The sequence below is a fragment of the Leucopleurus acutus genome, assembly GCF_964270905.1.
Source record: "Leucopleurus acutus genome assembly, chromosome: 6".
NCBI lineage: Eukaryota > Metazoa > Chordata > Mammalia > Artiodactyla > Delphinidae > Leucopleurus > Leucopleurus acutus.
Genome location: NC_139149.1, coordinates 74,613,364 through 74,630,823, shown reverse-complemented (window position 1 = coordinate 74,630,823; position 17,460 = coordinate 74,613,364). Strand labels below are relative to the sequence as shown.

At 35.6% G+C, this 17,460-nt stretch overlaps 1 protein-coding gene across 3 annotated transcripts in view; it reads right to left on the bottom strand.

Annotated features, from left to right (window-relative positions):
• Positions 1-1,202: 1,202 nt before the first annotated feature.
• Positions 1,203-17,460, bottom strand: part of PMS1 (PMS1 homolog 1, mismatch repair system component) — a 97,824-nt gene continuing 81,566 nt past the window's right edge. For all 3 annotated transcript variants that reach the window (XM_082841850.1, XM_082841849.1, XM_082841851.1), the window contains 4 exons: positions 13,153-13,635; positions 9,861-9,991; positions 5,864-6,024; positions 1,203-1,529 (listed from right to left, as the gene is read on the bottom strand). In XM_082841850.1, coding sequence (XP_082697976.1) covers positions 1,365-1,529; positions 5,864-6,024; positions 9,861-9,991; positions 13,153-13,635 — 940 coding nt within the window. In that variant the 3' untranslated portion in view covers positions 1,203-1,364. The remainder of the gene's footprint in view (positions 1,530-5,863; positions 6,025-9,860; positions 9,992-13,152; positions 13,636-17,460) is intronic.

The following is a 17,460-nucleotide window of genomic DNA, read 5'->3' as shown; positions in this document are numbered from 1 at the left end:
AAGGTCTTCCAGAGAGGGGCCCCAAGTTATTAAAGGGAATAATGGGAAAAAACCCTCTAGTATTTGGGTTGTTGGAAACAGGACAATGTTAGGAAAAACGTCCTGGCTACAGGTATAAATTATCACTATTTGTACCTCTTAACACAAGTGTCTTAAGAATTTTAAAATTCTCCTTGAAAACTACAGGTGGTGTGAATGTGGGGACACTGTATCCTGTATATTATTTTATATAACAAATATATTCACTAAAAATCATGTTTCAACTTTTTGTAAATTAAGTACTTTGGTGCACTTGTGGGATCTGTTTTTTTATTTAATTTTTTAATAATTTTTTTTTAACATCTTGGGATCTGGTTTTTGAAAGGACACATGCACAATGAACACTCAATCTAAATTTTGTTAAAAATCTGGATCTTCCTATGTTCTGACAAAATTTAATCCCAGAGCCCAATAATTTCCATATAAGAGACAGCAACCTTCTCAACTGTTACTCCCAAATAGAGGTAAATAGCAGGGTTTTTGAAGCTATGTTTTATCTTCTTTCTCTGAATTTCATTTTCTTTTTCCCCACTCCCTCTCAAGCCTACTTTACACAAGATTGATAACTTCTGCCATATATACCAGCTGAGTCTGTGATTCTCCCTGCACAGGACTGACCCATTGTATTAGGTCAGGCTGCCATAACAAAATACTATAGACTCGTGGCTTAAAAGCACAACAGACATTTTTTCATAGTTCCAGAGGCTAGAAGTCCAAGGTCAAGGGGCTGACATGGTTGGTTTCTGGTGAGAGCTCTATTCCTGGATTACAGAGGGCCACTTTTTCTCTCTGTCCTCACATGGCAGCTGGGGTGGAGTGGTGGTGGTGGTGGGGATGGGGGGTGGGAGGAGAAGAGAGAATGGGCAAACTCTCTGTTATTTCTTCTTATAAGGGCACTAATCCCACCATGAGGGCACCACCTCATGACTTCATCTAAACCAAATTACCTCTCCAAAAGGCCCATCTCCAAATACCAGCACACTGGGGGCTAGCGCTTCAATGTACAAGTCTGGAGGATACAATTAGATCCACAGAACCTAGCAAATCAACCACCCAAGAATAGTAAGTATTTTTCTATTTGGAGTTTACAACCAATAATTATTATGAAGGCTGGTTCTTGAGAATAAAATGAATAGTCTATATTAGTTTATTTAAGATTTTTACAGTTTTGGAAAATTTTTTCAGTATACAAACAGGCCAGTGAATCCTTACTTATAAAACAACCATTTGACACATGATAGTACAAAGACAGTTTGAAACCCAACTCATATTATTTTATGACCATATCGATTTCAATAGTAACAAATTTTCTTAAACATATTTAATCATGTAGCTTCTGGGAGATGGGTTAAATGATGAAAAAATGGGCGACCATGAACACAGCCTTTAATTTCATTTCCAAATTGGTGCTTCATTCTGCAGATAATATCCTGGATGTCCTCTTTTGATAAGTACATGGGTAACTGTCTAGACAGACGCACTGCTTCTCCCTGTGGAGAGAAAGCCATACATTTTACTGTGATATACCCTGAAGCAGAAAACAGGTTTTTACTGGCAAGGAGGAAGACAGAAAATTGATTATATTCTTTTATTATTTACTCACTCAACAAATATTTATTAAACACCAATTATGTGCTAGTCACTGCTGTAGGTTCTAGGAATACAGCAGAGAACAAGACAAACAAGATCCTTGCTCTTCTAAAACTGACATTCTAGTGCAGAGAAGCAGAAAGATAAAAATACAAAGACAATTTCAGCAACTAATAGTGCACAAAATTAAACTGGGCAACGTGATAGAGAGTGATTGTGTGATTAGGAAAAGCTTCCTCCAGGTGACAATTAAGCTTCAATTTAAGGAACTATGATGCAAAGATGATCGGGAAAGAAAAGCATTTCAGACAGAGTGAACAGAAAGAACTGAATGGTCAGTGTGGGAGCAGCAGAGTTACTAAAGTGAAGAGATGAACAAGAAAAGGAGTTAGGCAGGGGCCCCATCACCCTTTGGGACAGGGTAAGCAATTTGGGTATTAATCTGAATGCACAGGGAAGTAACCAGAGGGTTTTTAAGCAAAAGCCTGACATTCGTTTCACATTTTAAAACAATCAGTCTGGCTACTTTGTGCAGTATGGCTTGAGGCAGGTCAAGAAGAGAAGCAGGAGTCTTGCAGGCAATCACTGCAGTCCTGGTGAGAGCTGTTTTTAAAAATTAATTAATTATATATATATATTTTATTGAGTGTAACATACAATATTATGTAAGTTACAGGTGTACAATATAGTATTCATAATTTTTAAAGGTTACGCTTCATTTATAGTTACTATAAAACCTGGCTATATTCCCTGTGTTGTACAGTATATCCTCGTAGCTTATTTTATAAGCTAATCATTAATCCCCTACTCCTATATTGCCTCTATATTACCTCTCCCCACTGGTAACCACTCAATTGTTCTTTATATCTGAGACTGTTTCTTTTTTGTTATTATATTCACTGGTTTGTTGTATTTTTTAGATTCCACATATAAGTAATATCATACAGTATTTGTCTTTCTCTGCCTGACTTATTTCACTTAGCATAATACCCTCCAAGCCCACCCATGTTGTTGCAAATTTTCCTTCTTTTTTATGGCTGAGTAGTATTCCATTGAATATATACCATATGATAACCTCAAGAGATGCAGAAAAAACTCTTGACAAAATTCAACATCCATTTATGATAAAAACTCTCTAGAAAGTAGGCACAGAGGGAACATATATCAACGTAATAAAGCCCATTTATGACAAACCCACAGCCAACATCATACTCAATGGTGAAAAGCTGAAAGCATTTCCTCTACCATCAGGAACAAGACAAGGTTGCCCACTCTCACCATTTTTATTCAACACAGTATTGAAAGTTGTAGCCACAGCAATCAGATAAGAAAAATAATAAAAGGAATCCAAATTGGAAAGGAAGAAGTAAAACTTTCACTGTTTGCAGATGACATGATGCTATACATACAAAATTCTAAAGATGCCACCAGAAAACTACTAGAGCTCATCATGAATTCAGCAAATTTGCAGAATACAAAATTAATATACAGAAATCTGTTGCATTTCTATACACTATCAGGAAGAGAAATTAAGGACATAACCCCATTTACCATTGCATCAAAAAGAGTAAAATACCTAGGAGTACACCTACCTAGGAGCACACCTACCTGTACTTGGAAAACTATGACACTAATCTAAGAAACTGAAGATGACACAAACAGATAGAAAGATATACCATGTTCTTGGATTGAAAGAATAGTTAAAATGAACATACTACTCAAGGCAATCTATGGATTCAATGCAATCTCTGGTGAGTTTTTGACTAGGGAAATAGTAGTGGAGATGGACGGAGTTATAAAAGACTCCTGACATGAGTTGGAGGTAAAGTCAAGACTTGCTGATGGACTGGTTATGAAGGATGCAGAATCAAGGATAATTTTTGGTATGGTAGTGCTGTTTTCTGAGTTAGGGAAGACTGACAGTTTGGGGGTAAAATAGCATTAGTGAAGTTGGCTTGTTTTAAGATTTATTTTTTTCAAAAATTGTTTTACTTCAAAGATCCTGAATGCTAACATTATTCTAACCACATACTCTCTCCCATTACCTTTCAGATCATCCTACTTCCTTTATTCCAACTAAATCTATTCTTCTTCTTCACTTTGACCTTTAATCTCCTCAATCCTTCCTAATTCTCCTGGCCCACAAGCACCCTGCTGTCATCTTTCCGTACTTCAGGTGTGAATAGTTAGTGAGGCATTAAAGATACTATCTCTAGCTTCGCTTCCTGCATTCCCTCTAGATTCCAACTAGAATCTAAGGGCAGGTTCTTACTAGAATCTAATTCATCTTTATATCCCTCTAGGATTAAACAGTTTCTTATATATAATATGTGTTCAAATTTCGTTACTCACCCTTTTTTTCTTACACCATATTCCTCTTGCTAATCCTTACCCTTGGATAAGTTCTACCGAGCATTGTTGGAGAATCACAAAACTCGCTGGCTGGATCCAATACCAGTATTAGCTCTTATGAGCCTTTAATGTCATTTGAATATCCTATTTTTCTCTAATCAACCTTCTCTTGAAGTACCTGCAGCTCTTATTTTCACATCGTTTCCAATATACTCAAATCCTCAAGTGCCTCCCCAGCCTCTTCACTCTCAGCAGATAACCTCTCCTATTTCATTACTACATATATCATACATGACTTCTCTCAAGTTTACCTCAAAATATTCTTACTTTCACTTTAAAGCTCTCCCCTCGTCTGCTCTTGATTCAGAGAATGGTTTTACCTTTCTAAAGCTTATATTGTTAACTCATCTCCCTTCCTGCCTCTTCTGGAACATCTGCTCTTCAATCTTTTACTGTAAGACTTTTTCAATGAATTCAATACAAACATGTTCTCTTTTTGTCCCTTCACCACCATGTAACTTGCTGCCTACACTTTTCACCACTGCTCCCACTCTTTCACTATCACTACTACTTTTCCGTTATGGCTCTCTTGTAGGATATAACTGCCATCTAGCAGCCACACCTGCTGGTCTTCTAGCAACTATACCCTATAGAGAATGTGATACTACTTATTTTTAAGTTTCTTTCCTCCCTTGATTTGTATATCCACTCCTCCCTTGATTCTTCTGTCGTTATCTTCGATTCATCTTATTCAGCTTGACCGTCAATGGAAGCATAACTATGGTTCTGACAGAAGTTCTCTTTTTTCCTTAGACTATTTTCCCTAAGAATCACATCCACTATTGCCTTAACATAATGAGAGGTACAGTATCAGTAAAAGTATTTGTAACTAATCCCAACCATTTTTTCCTCTTATTTCTGAAATCTTACTTCTTCCCATGTTGTTCTTCGATACACAAAACACTACCCACAACTCCCTCAACCTTTATTTAGTTTATACCAACTCCTTCACAAGAAAAGTTCCAGGTCCCTAGAAACTATCAGTGTTGAATTGCCTCCACAATAGGTTGGCAAGTTCCATAGGACAAACCTCTTGAAGTATTCACAGAATGCTACTGACTATAATCTTCAGGAAGGGTAAAGAATGGACTTTCCTGTTGAGGAAATCTGACCCTCAGAATTCACGGCCCACCATGATCACAGTCTAAACAAAAATGACTCATTTTTTAAAAGGAAGAAAATAAACTTTATTATAAAGTTCAAAATAACACGAGTCAACCTTGAGGGATAGAACCTCAATACAGAGACAATCACTATTGTTTTACCACCAAATGCCCAACACTTGGACATTTAAAACTTTATAACCTGCCTCCATCCTCTATTACTTTTGAATTTATTTTTTAATCCACTTTTACTTCTCATTTGTGGTAGATACTGCTAGAAAATGAAAATTTCCATTTATTCAGTAATCTACATTTTTCATTCCCCCTCCCCTCTTTTGCTCTTGAAGAGATCAGGGCTTAAAATCACATTACAGTTCTTTTTAGACAAGTGTTTGGTATCAAGGTGGAGCAATTTTGAATCCCTTCTAAACAAAACAAAACAAAACAAAAAACTTCACAAAGTGTCTCATGCATAAGGCTCTTCCTCAATATGTATTCAAGAAATAATGTTATAGTAAGGATCCATGATAGAGTTTACCACAACCAGTCCATGATGTGAAACTTTTAATGGAGTTTTTTTTTTTTAAATAATATTTCCTCTTGCAAACAGATAATAAGCCTTATAGAAACTTTACTATTTTGAAACCATTTACTATTTTATTAAGGAAAAGTTAAGTATCTTAAAACCTAGACAATCTACATAAGCTAATAATGCATACCTCTAAATAACTTATCACTTTGCGAGGTCTACATTCATAAACTTCCTTTGCATTTTTGTTTAATATAGCGTCAAGAATTTCTTTTAAATCCATCACTCCATAGAATGGAAGACAATTAGCCATTCCTTCTATTTCCAAGTAGTTTTCAGCAATGGAAACTCCTAAAGGAAAAAAATAAATAAAACCACATATATAGTTAGTTTTGTTTAAACTATATTCCAGAAAATGTCTATTAAAAACAAAATCACTGTTAGAGTATTTAGTTAACCTTCATTAGAATTTAATAGAGTCAGGAAAAAGTTTTGTTCCTTAGTTGAAGAACAAATAATAATTTCGCATAGGATTTCACATTCACATTAAGTCGTAAGTGCTCGAAGAAACCACATGTGCTTTACATCATTTAATTTAATCTCAGTTACTGTTGTTCTGTTTCCTACATTTATTTAGAACATTTCTTACTTTGGAGAGAAAATGGAGCCCCATTATTATTTATTAAAATAAAACTGGTTTAAATGTTTTAACAACTGCTGCTGTTCAATTTCTATCCTACTGGTTTAATATCTAAAAACCTGAATTATTTCTATGATTAGTTTAACTTAACAGGTTATTATAAAAATACTCACATAGTAACTTATTTTCTTCCAGCTTTATTGAGATATATTTGACATATAACACTGTGTACGTTTAAGGTGTACAAAGTGTTGATAAACACACATATAAACTACAAAATGATTACCACTATAGTAACTTATTAATATATTAGCAATTTGAGGAAATGAAATACTAATGTTTATTTTACTAGAATAATGTTTAAATCTGACATATTATCTATTATTTAAACTAAATAATTTAGTGATTAAAATAAAACTAAAAAGTAGCAACATGAGTGGATATATAATGGGGTAAAATATCCATAACAGCATATATTCCCAAGCATCAAATTTGGCTTTAGAATGCATTTTATGATTTTAGAAAATAGCAGAAAATTTTTTTCTTTGGTTATATCTGTGTAACAGTGTTCTTAATATTGGAGACCACAAAATGTTACCTATGAGTACCTATAAGTAAAAAAACAAACAAAAAAAAGAGACAGTCCCATGTTGGTAAGTGGTAGCTATCAATGGAAAAATTTTAAAAGAGGAGCGATGTAGCTTGAAGAGTTTCAGGTCCTGAGATGTCAACGACCCTATTCCTAACCTGTTCCCAGTTACAGACTAGTTCCTTGACCTGAATGGCAGATGAACTGGTGGTATACTAAACAGAGAAGGCATCCTAATGTTATTCCCTGGAAACAACTGGAGAATAATATAAGAAGATACATAATCAAGTGTTAAGGGGTAAAATACAGAGCTCAGTGAAGGAAGACAAAATGAGAGTTTGAGCAACCAGGGGAACTTAAATGGGACTTGAAACAGGGTTTAGATAGGCAAAGAGGAAGTAGCAGAATATTCCAGTTCACATCTTTTTATACAGAGAGTAAAATTTATCAGTCAAGAGACTTTTCACTATTGCTGCTTCTATACCATTTACAGTGTGATTTGACTGAAAAGTCTAATACTGTCTACATGAATGCTGGAAAATTATACACCTTTCACAGAATTATTTGTGGATATGGGTAAAAAGTATATGGCAACAAACAAGGAAACTGAGCAGTATTTTAATATCTGTGCTTGCAAAATTTAGATATGGAAAACTTAGAGACATTTGGAATCACATTCAAGAAGTTTCCATAAAATTCTGTGAAATGCTTCCCAATTTCCCGAAAATACTTCAGTAAGTGGTTTGACAAGTTTTCAGTTCCTAAAATGTGTAACTCTTATTGATACAGAACAAAAGCTATTCTCATTAACAAGCAAAGTTCTTAGGGTCACATTCAGAATCTTTTTCCTTAAAGCCAGATGTATTCTTCCTCTTTCAAGTGCTTTTATCTAAAGATGTTTTATGACAACTGGCAAACTGCTGATCAAAAGTTAGTCCAATACAACAAAACTCTCACTAAAAGACGAAGAAATGGTCTTTAAGAAAACATGACATAAAAATTAATGAATGAAAAAATGGTTTTGAAAAAAATGAAGAAAAAAAAAACGAATGCCTTTAACTTGATCTGTTACTGAGAAAAGAAATAATGCTGATGATAATCGAAGTAAAGTTAATTCCGATCAAATCAAGTCAGTTTGCAGATGACTGGCTTATTCATTTCAGTATCTTTGGTACCATGCAAAGTACCTGGCATTTACAGGACTTAAAAACATTCTCTACAAGCTGAGAGCTGAAAGCATCTGTGACACAGAAACTTACTGGGTAACTCAAAAACAAACATGCTCTTGGAACAGGCAGGGTAGTTATCCTAACTTAAAAAAAATTGTTGTGATAACATCTTTCATGAAAAAAAAAAGTACCTGCCACCAATGCCACATAGTTAATTAGGAAAATAGATTAAGAAAAAAACATCTTGCTCCACACACACATACACATACATAAACTCCTTGCTTCACACTTCAAATAAATTTTTAAAACGTCAGAAGTCCTGAGGATGAAAGATTTCTAGGAGGACCAAAAAAATGACTACAAGTCAGTTCAGGTCAGAAAGGGGGTGCTGGAAGAAAAGAGAATATCTGAACACATACCATTGCCGAGTACTGTGCTGATTTACCTAAGTACCTAGTTTGGTGCTAACAACTTCATGAAGTAAATATATCAATTTTAATAGGAAATCAACATAAATTAGTTAAGAGTTGGTTTTAAAGGCAGATTGCTTGGGTTCATATCCTGGTTCTACCACTAGTCTGTACCCTTAGGCAAACTTAGTTTCTCCATGCCTCAATTTTTCTATTTATAAAAAATGGGCACAGTAACAGAACCACAGGGCTATTAGAAAGATCAAATGAATTAATACATTTAATACTTAGACTACTGCCATGCACATAATAATTATTAGTTGCTATTGATGAGGTAACACTGAGGCCAACTGACTTTACCTACAACACGTGTTTTTAAATGGCAGAGGTGGGATTTGGACTAACACTTCACTCCAAATCTAAATATCCAGGATTGAGGTTAGGAGGAAAGAAGTTCTGGGTAGGTTTTCTTAAAACTGCTAGTCAATAAAGTTAAAGTTTGGAACACCAAAGCATTTTCTGTATATATTCCATTTCATGGTTTTGTACATTGTTTTTACTTATTTTCTTCTCATGTCTCAGTAAAACAAACCTTTAAAAATTTTCTACATTGTTTTGTTTTTGTACACTTTGGTCATGGCAAGTTTAGGGGAGGGTGGAGGAAGGGACAGTGGAATCACTCTTCCTGGTACCTTTGTGCTGCTTGATACCAGATGAAAGCAAAGTAATAGGACAAGACTGGCCTAGGTAGCTAGGGCAGAAGGCAGTTAAGTATGGAAACTATGAAAGAACAGAGAAGGGGCCAGCCAGGAAAACTGAAGTCTCCTAGCCAGAAGAATTTTCTTTTTTCTCCCCACCTAGTGAATTTCCACAGTAAGCAAACAGTATTATGACAGGTTTTTTAGCAAAGCCATGGAATCAAATCATCCACTCTCCAAACAGTAAGACTGTTGATGCTACACATCTAATTGGCAAAGCAAGTAAATGCTTTTAAAAAAGGAAAAGAGATGTTTAATTTTGTTAGTCAATTCTAGTACCCTACATGTCTATTTCTGCTTCATCATCTAAGGAGTATTTAATAATTTAGTTAGACACAGCAGGCAGTTTGCATATTGTGACAAAGGATGGCAAAAATTACAATTACTTGATTAGTTATGGAAATGCTAAAATACAAGGCAATGGACTGAAAGAGATGCTAAACTTGCTTGTTTCAGGCAGAGGTGACCTTTCTGAAATATGACTGTTTTTACAAAGCTGACACTGTACTTTTGGTGAGACAAAAATATACCGTGATATCTGTAAATTACAAAACTCAAAAGTAACTTTTGGAACAAGACTTATTTTTCCAAGTCAGGAAGTATTAAACCACATTATCATACCTGGTATCAATTTTATCTTGAAACCATTTGCTGTGAGACGAGGATCGGACAGGTAAGTTGATCCACTGTATCTTTGGTCATCTGCTGTCATTTTATTTAAAATCTCTAAATAATGAGATCCATTAAAAAGACTGAAAAAGAAATTATGGCCCTTTAACTTATTAAATACGTGAAGTGAAATAAGAGAATTTACGGAGAAAAGTTAATCCAATGGCCCTTTAAAAAGTGTTATTATCACTAACCAAAATACAAAGGGATAAGGAGCCCTGTGAGAAACTTTACCTTTTTACATTTCTGTTAATACTTCGTAGACCTACCATATATACAGTGTACAGAAAGGAGGACGAATAGACACAAAAGACAGTTTCTATCTTCTAGAATGTTATACAAACTAAATATGAAATTTAAAAAGTACTCTCTCTATAATACAAATGAAAACTTTATTTATAAATAACGCCATTTTATACCTTTATTTACAAAGACACATTGTCAAGTTATTGATGTAGCCCATCCTGTGTAATAGTCTATTGCTAGTCAAGGTTTCTTCAATAAGAAGACAAGCATGTATCTTTTTCTCCCAAGAACTTATAAAAGTAATTCAGGGCTTGGGAGAGATACCTCCAGTATACTATAGGCATGGTATGTTTGCCAAAGGTGGCATACGTTGAGTGGTACTAGCCCTAAACAAAATTTTGAGGTGGCCAACGATTATCTAGGGCACAAATTAACGTTTCATGCTGGTTTTAGGCTTGGTCAGGTGCTTCGTAACATGTTATTTACAGTAATGTGTCGGTTACAGTTGACACCTATGTAAATAACGCACTGTTCTATATTCTATCTAGTGCAGGATGATGAGCTGCTACTTCTTCATTAAAATCTTGTACCCCTTGAAAATTAAATGAATAGATGATGTCTTTGCTTATCACCTCTGAAAGGCTGAGGACCCCACTGGCTATAAGAGCAGATATCATGGAGAGGAGAACTTTGGCTATATAGCAGATGTGCGCTGTCTGGTCTAACCCAACATTGAGAAGATCAATCTGAGAGCCAGTGGCGGTGGTAGTGGTGGTGATAATGAGATAGTATAGAAATTAGTGGTGCAGGGTCTACAGTTACTGTCAAGATTGGAATGCTGGATCCACTGCTTATATACTGACTGTATGAACCTTGGTAAGTTACTTAACATTCTGTGTTTCAGTTTCCTCGTTAAAATGTGGATACCTCTCATACAGTTATTGTGAAGATAAGATCATGAAAGCAAGGGGCTTAGTAAAGTTCCTATCATATAGTAAGAGCTCAATAAATATGAGCCATTATTGTTATTATTATTGAGCTCTTACTTTGTATTTTATAATCTCTAAATTATATACTCCGTTGAGAGATAAACTACACAACCTGCATTAGAACTCTGACACGAAAATTGAGCCCAACCCATAATTACCTTCTTTATGACTCAGTTTTTAAAAACTTATATTATTAACTGTGATGGGGATGTCATATTTCAGAAGAAAGGTGAAAACAATTTTGAATTAAGCTTTGTTGCTGTCCATGTTCAAATAAGAAAGATTTATTCTCAGGCCAGTATGGACCCCAAATAATAACTTTTAATTTATTTGTTTTTAAATAACAGAATGCCACAAAGAAGGATATTTTTAAAAACCTGTAATTCATAAAGCACAAAAATATTTTTGAGATCTAAATGAAAATTTACGAATACCATTTAGAAAAGCAGTGGAGTATACAAAATACACCTTAGCTCTTTTTAAGTGAAGAAAAAGAAAAGTACTATCAGATTTTTGAACTGTTTTAATTAAGCCTAAGGCTGTATTAATTCTTTTTAATTCTTTCTTTGACAGTTTCCTAGCCGGTCTTAAAAGAAAACTGTAAAAGACACTGGGTTTTAATTACTGTGATTACTATTGCCTTAATTAAAAAGATAGCTTTATCAAATGTTTTTTTGGTTCTGGCCTGTTTTTCTTTCCGGAGGCAGGGTCTTTAACACAAGGGTTTAAATACATTTTTTAAATGATTTCTGATTTATTCTTGGAAGTCTGAAACAGAACGTTGGCCTCCAAAACAAATTGTCATCTTTTTAATTTCAGGTTTTTATCTCCTTTGTCATAAATATAATTTCTTCTACCTATGTCAGACTAAAAAAGAAATATTAAGTACAAAAAAGTAAAATGTTAGTAGATTATTTAACAGTTATTTGTTTTTACAGAAAACAATTTGCTCACATAGGATATGAAAAGGAAATACCCCCATAACAATCTATCATAAAGTTAGTTCAGGCAACAATCATCAATGGATAAAACCATTAGATGGAAAGGTTATTGGGGAACTTTAAGATGGAACATCAGGTTGTCAGCAGCTGAACCCAGTGATAAGTGCCTTTTGATGTGATGAAATATGAAGTACATAGCACCACCTATTAAGCAGTCTTACCAGAAAGTAGAATCTAAATCTATTCAATCCTCCTGAGCTAACTTCCATTTAAAAATGGGAGAGGGAAAAACAAGTTAAACACCATCACAAGAAAGCAAGAGAGACAAATAGAGACAATGGGATATCTCAATGAACAAGCAACTAAGAATCTACATTAACGGTGTGATATTAGAAGAGATTTAAAATACAAAGCAAAATGTAATGGTTGGACCTTGTTTAGATATAAATTAAACTTAATTTAAAAACTATAAAAAGACATTCTGAGACAATGAGGAACAATTCCAAGGAATTAGTATTGTGTAACGCATGAAAAAAGGCATTGTGGCTAAGAAAATGGCCATTTTAGAGAGAAACATACTGAAAATTCTAAGGATGGGAATCATTCTAAATCCTTTAGCAAGAGGAAAAACATACATGTGTGTATATATATATATATATATATATATATATATACATACCAAGGACAGACAGTAAATGTGGCAAAATCTTGATAATTGTTGATAAAGGCATTTATTGAATAATTCTGTTTTGGTATATGTTTGAAATGTTAAAACAAAGAGTGCACAATGAAGAAGAGTCATGGCAATCCAATGTCAGGACTACCCTGGGGAAATCACTAATGTACAGGGGGGAACTGAGCTTGATATTTATTAACTGCAGAAGTAAACTATCTAGAATATTCTAAAATTATTTATTTAAAAACAATTCCATTAAATATGTGAAATCAAATTACAAAAATTTCTTTAAATAAATACCACTTTTCCCTGCTAGGAAACACTTTCAACTTTTTACCTTCAATTTCAATAAATGTTCTTAGAGTAAAAAAAATTATATTACTTCACCATACCTCTCTGTCAATATAATTGGCTTTTCGAGCGGCTCTGCAGGAAGTTTGTGATTCTCAAGAAGTCTTTTAAATAGCAGCGCTTCTTCCACTCTGTATGGATTTAATAACATTATCTCTGTTTTGGATGTAATTAGCCACGCATCAGGAAACTTGAGATTGTGGATCAAGTAAGATTCGTCCTTTTCTTCTAAGTCAAATTTCCTATGTTTATCAGAATTCTTTTTTAAGTTTTCCATAGAAAACGGGATCTGAACTTTTTTAATGTTTTGGGTTTTTTTTTCAATTTGGGACTGAAAGAGCTCATCAAGTTTTGGCTGATTAGATAATGAAGTTTTCAACTTGTTCTTCTGTGCCAAATTCCATGCGCTGGTGGGTTTTATCCTTTTTTTGCCATCTTTTAATGATACTTGCGACTCCTGTTCAATGGCTCTCTTGATTTGCCTATTGTATCTTTCCAAGTCTTTAGTAGCCTTCTCTTCATATCTATGAATAGAGATAAAAAAGAACTAATGAAGTCATAATGAGAAATACATTAACCATCTGAAGCAAATTTTATAAAAAATAAAGAGCTGGCATTCCAGGTTCAGTAACGACAAAGGAGTTCGTATTGGATTAACCCACCTTAATATAACCATAAGCTCTGAACAAAATACAGAAATCAACCATTTAAAATAGGCACTGAAGAGCAATGAAAAGCATGCAGAATTTGGAATGGATTCAACCCTTGAAAAAAGAGAGATCCACATTTATACCACTTTTACCCAGAGGGCAGTCCCCAGAGCATTAAGGAAGAGTAGCAAGAACTCAGTCAGAAAGCTGTACTCTTATTAGACTGAGTCATCAGAACACAGAACTCCCTGCTTCCAAAACAGCTGGAAATTGAGGGAGAAAATCCCGTGTGAGAATCTAGAGGAAAATAATCACTAGAAGGCTAAATAAGCTAAACAGAGATTTCAGTGGCTGCCTGCTGCAGGAGAAACAGAGTTTGGAGTTTAAATCCCACATAATTAGATGACTTGGAAAACACTTTGGGCTTTCAATTAAAACTGGAGGAGGGCTACATCTTACAACTTAGGGGTAAGGAAACAAAACAAAAACAAACAAACAAAACAAAAAACTATGTTCTAGAACTAAGGAAGCTGCCCTAGGACTAACAGCAAAATTTAAACAGTCTTTGCCTAAGGAAGTGTAAAACAAAGTCTCCTTAAGCTCCAGGTGATCTGTCAGCAATTTAAATGCGTGGTAGAACAAAACCCAACACTTTTCGGAAGATAACAGAATCCAGAGTTTCTACAACATATCAACCACAATGTCCATTATACAAGCAAAAGTTACCACTCAAGCAATAAAAAAGGAAAATGTGAGTTATGGTAAAGAGAAAAAGTGGACAGTAAAAACCAACCTCAAGATGATGATGTAGATGTCGGAACTGCAAAAAAAAATTTTTTAATTGGTCTTTACATATATTTAAGGACTTAAGAAAAAGATGATCACAATGAGAGACTAGAAGGGGTAATCTCAACAGAGAAGGGAAATTATAAAATGAACCAAATGGAAATGGAAATTCTAAAACTAAAAAATAGAATATCTGAAATGAAAAATTCACTGGGTACACTTAACAGCAGATAAGAGATGGCAAAAGAAAGGATCAGGAAATTTGAAGACAGATCAAAGGAAATTATCCAATCTGAACAACAGAGAGAAAAATGATTGAAAGAAGACTGGAAAAACACTTCAGTGACTTATGGCAAAACAAGCAACCTAACATATATGTAATTCGAGTCCCAGATAAAAAATATAAAAGTAATGGGGTAGGGACGTCCCTGGTGGCACAGTGGCTAAGAATCCGCCTGCCAATGCAGGGGACATGGGTTCGAGCCCTTGTCCGGGAAGATCCCATGTGCTGCGGAGCAACTAAGCCCATGAGCCACAACTACTGAGCTTACGCTCTAGAGCCTGCGAGCCACAACTACTGAGCCCGTGTGCCCTAGAGCCCATGCTCCAAAACAAGAGAAGCCACTGCAATGAGAAGCCCTTGCACCGCAATGAAGAGTAGCCCCCAGCTTGCTGCAACTAGAAAAAGGCTGTGCACAGGAACAAGACCCAATGCAGCAAAAAAAAAAAAAAAAAAAGTAATGGGGTAAAAATATTCAAAGAAATTATGGCTGAAAGTTACCCAATTTGGATAAATGCAACATTTTACAGATTCAAGAAGGTCAGTGAACCCCAAGCAGGAAAAATGCAAAGAAATCCACAGCTTAAGTACATTAGAATCAAACTGCTGAAAACCAAAGATAAAGATAAAATCTTAGAAGTACAGAGGAGGAAAAAAAAAGATGTTACAAAAAAGGAGCACCACAACAAATGATGGATATAACTTCTCATCATAAGCAATGCAGAGCCAGATAACAGTGAATAACATCTTTTAAGTGCTATAAGAATCCAGGATTCAATTATATCCATAAAAATTTACTTCAAACTTGAAGATGAAACAGACATTTTCAAAAAGAAAGCTGAGATCTGTTGCCAACATAATTACATTATTAAGAAATGTCACCACACGGAAACTCAGATGTATAGGAAAAAATGATGAGCACCAAAAATGGTAACTATGTAGGTAAACAGGAAAAAAAAAAAAAGATCTTTTGAAAAATTCTCTTATTTCTTTGAAAGAAAACTGTTTAAATTTTAAAAGTAATATTTAAAGATGCGGTTTATTTTTACGTAGATGTAAAATATATGACACCAACTATGTAAAGGACAGGGGTGGTAAGTGGAATTACACTTGGAATATTTTTATAGTTTATGTGAAATGGTATCCTATTTTTTAAATAATTAATTAATTAATTTTATTTATTTATTTTTGGCCACGTTGGGTCTTCGTTGCTGCATGCAAGCTTTCTCTAGTTGTGGTGAGTTGGGGCTACTCTTCATTGTAGTGCACGTGCTTTTCATTGCGGTGGCTTCTCTTTTTGTGGAGCACAGGCTCTAGGCGCGCAGGCTTCAGTAGTTGTGGCATGTGGGCTCAGCAGCTGTGGCTCGTGGCCTCTAGAGCACAGGCTCAGTACTTGTGGAGCACGGGCTTAGTTGCTCCGTGGCATATGGGATCTTCCCGGACCAGAGCTTGAACCTGTGTCCGCTGCATTGGCAGGTGGATTATTAACTGCTGTGCCACGGAAGTTCCTAAAGTGGTACCCTATTAACTCTAAGTAGATTATGATAAATTAAGGATGTATAATGTATTCCCCAGAGCAAAAAATAAGGCAAAGCCAATAGAGGAATTAAAATTAAATATGAAATTATAGTCTTTTAACCCTAAAGAGGCTGCCTCTCTCCCAAAACAAGGAGGAACAGAGGAACAAAACTGAGAAGGAATAGGAAAATGGTAGACCAAAACACAACCATATCAATTAATACATTACATGGACTAACTATTGCATTTGAAAGGCAGAGTCCGTCAGACTGAATTTCAAAAGCAAAATCCAGAGATGTAAAGGTGTGACCAACAAGGTGGAGTAGGAAGATCCTGAGCTTACCTCCTCCCATGGGCACAACAAAATTATAACTATTTACAGAGCAGCTATCGATTAGAATGAACTAAAGACTAGCAGAGATCTTCTACAACTAAAGATATAAAGAAGGAACCACAATGAGATGGGTAGGAGGGACGGAGTCGTGGTATAGTCAAGACCATACCCCCAGGGGAGAAGACCCACAAACAGGAGAATGATATCAATCACAGAGCTTCTTTCCAAAGAGCATAGGGTCTGAGCTCCACATTAGGATCCCCAGCTCAGGGGTCCTGCACCAGGAAAGAAGAACGCAGAACGTTTGGCTCTGAAGGTTAGTGAGGCTTACTTTCAATAGAGTCAGAGGGCTGAAGGAAATAGAGATTCCACTCTTAAAGGGCACACACAAAATCTCACACAGTCCAAGACCCAGGGCAGAAGCAGTAATCTGAAAGGAGCTGGGTCAGACCCACCTGCTGATCTGGGAAAGCCTCCCAGAGGCAGGAGGCAAATGGAACTCACCGTGGGGACATAGATACTGGCAGTAGCCATTTTAGGGAGCTCATTCTACCATGTGCAATGCTGGTAAGCACCATTTTGGAATCCTCCCTCTAGCTTATTAGCTTTGGGATGCAGTCCTGCCCCAAGCCACCAGCCTGTCAGCATCAGTACTGGGACACCTCAGGCCAAGCAGCTAGCTGGGCAGGGACATAGCACCACACACCAGCAGGCCAGCTGCCACAGGACCCGAGTCAACAGCCCCTTAGGACCTGGCCCCATCTACCAAAGGGCCTGGGAT